The sequence below is a fragment of the Centruroides vittatus genome, unplaced genomic scaffold (genome assembly GCF_030686945.1).
Source record: "Centruroides vittatus isolate TY-2023 unplaced genomic scaffold, ASM3068694v2 contig_502, whole genome shotgun sequence".
Lineage (NCBI taxonomy): Eukaryota > Metazoa > Arthropoda > Arachnida > Scorpiones > Buthidae > Centruroides > Centruroides vittatus.
In genome coordinates, this window is record NW_027122289.1 from 928,834 (window position 1) to 931,675 (window position 2,842).

The 2,842-nt window shown below is 29.6% G+C and overlaps 1 protein-coding gene across 1 annotated transcript; it reads left to right on the top strand.

Annotated features, from left to right (window-relative positions):
* Positions 1-137: 137 nt before the first annotated feature.
* On the top strand, positions 138-2,842 carry Ccs (Copper chaperone for superoxide dismutase). The gene is made up of 6 exons (XM_067273949.1): positions 138-247; positions 1,026-1,230; positions 1,293-1,461; positions 1,534-1,594; positions 1,663-1,844; positions 2,459-2,842. Exons 1-6 carry the CDS (start codon positions 233-235, stop codon positions 2,589-2,591), a joined length of 765 nt encoding a protein of 254 aa, XP_067130050.1. The 5' UTR covers positions 138-232; the 3' UTR covers positions 2,592-2,842.

Below are 2,842 nucleotides of genomic sequence, written 5' to 3' on the forward strand. Positions count from 1 at the left end.
TAAATTTTAAATTATATAAAATGATTTTGTTTTAAATAAATAAAAAGTTAATAAGTGATTAATATACTATTTATATATTGTTAAATAATAAAAACGTTGCCATCTTATTAAAATGCATCTGGCAACATTGAGAAAGAAATAACTATACGTAAACTTTCAAACGTGACTTTCCATGTGAATATTTATTCGAAGGCTACATGTTAGATAAATTATTTTATTTAATAATTAAGAAATGTCGACGGCTAAAGTAAGTAATCAGAATTTACATCTTCTGGTATTTAACATCTAAAAATCTATCATACATTAGCTCTTAAAAAAATGTAAACATCGCTAGTGATATTGAGATCTGGGTGAAGGACAACTAACGTAATCGATATTTTTGAACTCTGTATAAGTATTTTATAGTATTTCATGTGTACTATTTGTAGATAAAAAGTAATAGCCATTCAAGAATTATATTTTTTATACCTTTTCGGTTAATGTTACCCTTGGTGCCAAGATGGCGGCTTGTCTCTGATTCCAGCAAGGAAACAGTAAGACGCACGTTCTAACCTATACTAATAATTTGGTTGCTAATAATTATGGTAATTTATTAGAATAGGTTAGGTTAGGTTAGAACGTGCGTCCCACTGTTTCCTTGCTGGAATCAGAGACGAGCTGGCATCTTGGCACCAAGGGTAACATTAACCATATTTTCATATAAATGGAAATGACATGCTTTAAACGCACCATCGCCACCATGTTTGAACGGAAAGTGCCACTGTTTACAAAGTGTGCCTCTGTCAATATTTCTGCTTGCCTATATTGAGTAAGTTCATATTATTTTAAAACAGCTATTGACAGTCATAGTAACAGATGAAGATACGAAACAATAATTATGTAAACACTAGCCAGCCAGACAAAGATATTGATGGTAGTACGCTACCTATCTTAACATAGTGTCGAAATGATGGTAGTGTGTGCTTAAAATTTTTATTACGTTATTATCGTTATCGAGAAACTAAATAAAACTTACCTAATTTCAGCTTGAGTTTGATGTCGAAATGACTTGTCAGTCGTGCGTTAATTCGGTAGAGAGAGCTCTTCGGAATTTGGATGTAAAGAAAGTCGAGATTGACTTGAATAACCAACAAGTTGTGGTAGAAACCAGTCTTCCTTATTCGGAGATTCTACGTCACATCGAACAGACCGGACGACGGGCAGTCTTGAAGGGTTACGGGTCAATTTCGGGTATGTTTTTACGTTAAATTATAGAGTTTTCTTTTGTTAATTGATGTAAATTGCTCTTCTAGGTGGAGCAGCAGTAGCTGAAATCTTTGGAAAAAATGGCATAATGGGAATTGTCAGATTTGCACATATAAATGATAGAAGTTGTATTATTGATGGAACAGTCGATGGCTTAAAGGGAGAACACGGTCTTCACATATGTGAATTTGGAGATTTGACAAATGACTGTGAGAAGTGAGTCAAAAATTCTAGTTTAAATAAATATATAATTAAATTTTCAATTATTAAAGTGCAAAAATTTTATAGTGTTGGAGGACATTATAATCCGAGTAATAAAATGCATGGAAGTCCAGAAGATAATGAAAGAGTAGGTATTGACATTTTAAAACATTTTGATTACTTGAAACATTTAATAAAGGTGTTTTTATTTTAAAGCATTATGGAGATTTAGGGAATATTAGAGCAGATAAAAATGGAAGAGCAGTTTTTAGGAAAGAAGATTCAACAGTCAAAGTGTGGGAAATTATTGGGCGCTCATTAGTCATCACAGAACATAAAGATGATTTAGGAAGAGGAGATAATGAGAGATCGAAAATTGATGGAAATTCAGGACAAAAGTAAGTATAAAAATGACATCTTTATAAATGGAAATAAATATATATTCACTGTAGTAAATAAAAATCATAATTATTTTTAATTATTGTAAGCTGTATATAAGAAAATAATGATGTTTATGACATTAAATTTTTTATACTAATCCTGAAAATCAAAGCTGCATATACAATGGCAGTTTTAAACAAAGGCAACTTACTTTTATTTAGGATTTTTGCTTTTAGGGAACTTTGGCATGCAAATCCATTATTCTCAATGGTGAATTTTGATCCAGTATTTATAATCCAGGAGTAGGATTCATATTAAGTATTGTATAATAGGGAATTTCCATTATATATGTTTATAGAAAACAGACTTCATAATTCAATATTTGGCTAGAGCCTCACACATTCTAAAGCTGCCACTGTACACAAATATGAAATAGGAAAAGTAACGTTATGATTATAGTCTTTAATTCATGATCAATACCAAGTATTTGTCAAAAATTAATGAATTGTAACTTAGTTATTTAACATAATAATGACTTGATTTACAAAATTATAATCAATATTCAATAAATTATTAAATATATGATTAAAAAGAAAGGTATTTAAAATATGTTTTATAAAAATACTTTCAGACTAGCATGTGGTATTATTGCAAGATCTGCTGGACTTTTTCAGAATCCAAAAAGAATATGTCTTTGTGATGGTGTATCTGTCTGGGATGAAAGAGAGAAACCTGTTGCTGGAGAGAGCAGAGCAAAATATTAATAGTTTAATTATTCATTTGCTGTTGTGAAAAATATTATTAATTTCAGTTATACATTCATAATAGTAAAATATATGAAAGTATTATTGTAAATACTACACAAAGTACTCATTAAAAAGCAATGGTTACTTGATACATTTTAAAATATGAGTTATTGAATTTCAGGTAATTCATCAGTTGTTGATTATTTTGGATTATTTGAAATTTTTAACTATATACTTTATTAAGAAATTATCTGGATAAACCGTAACTA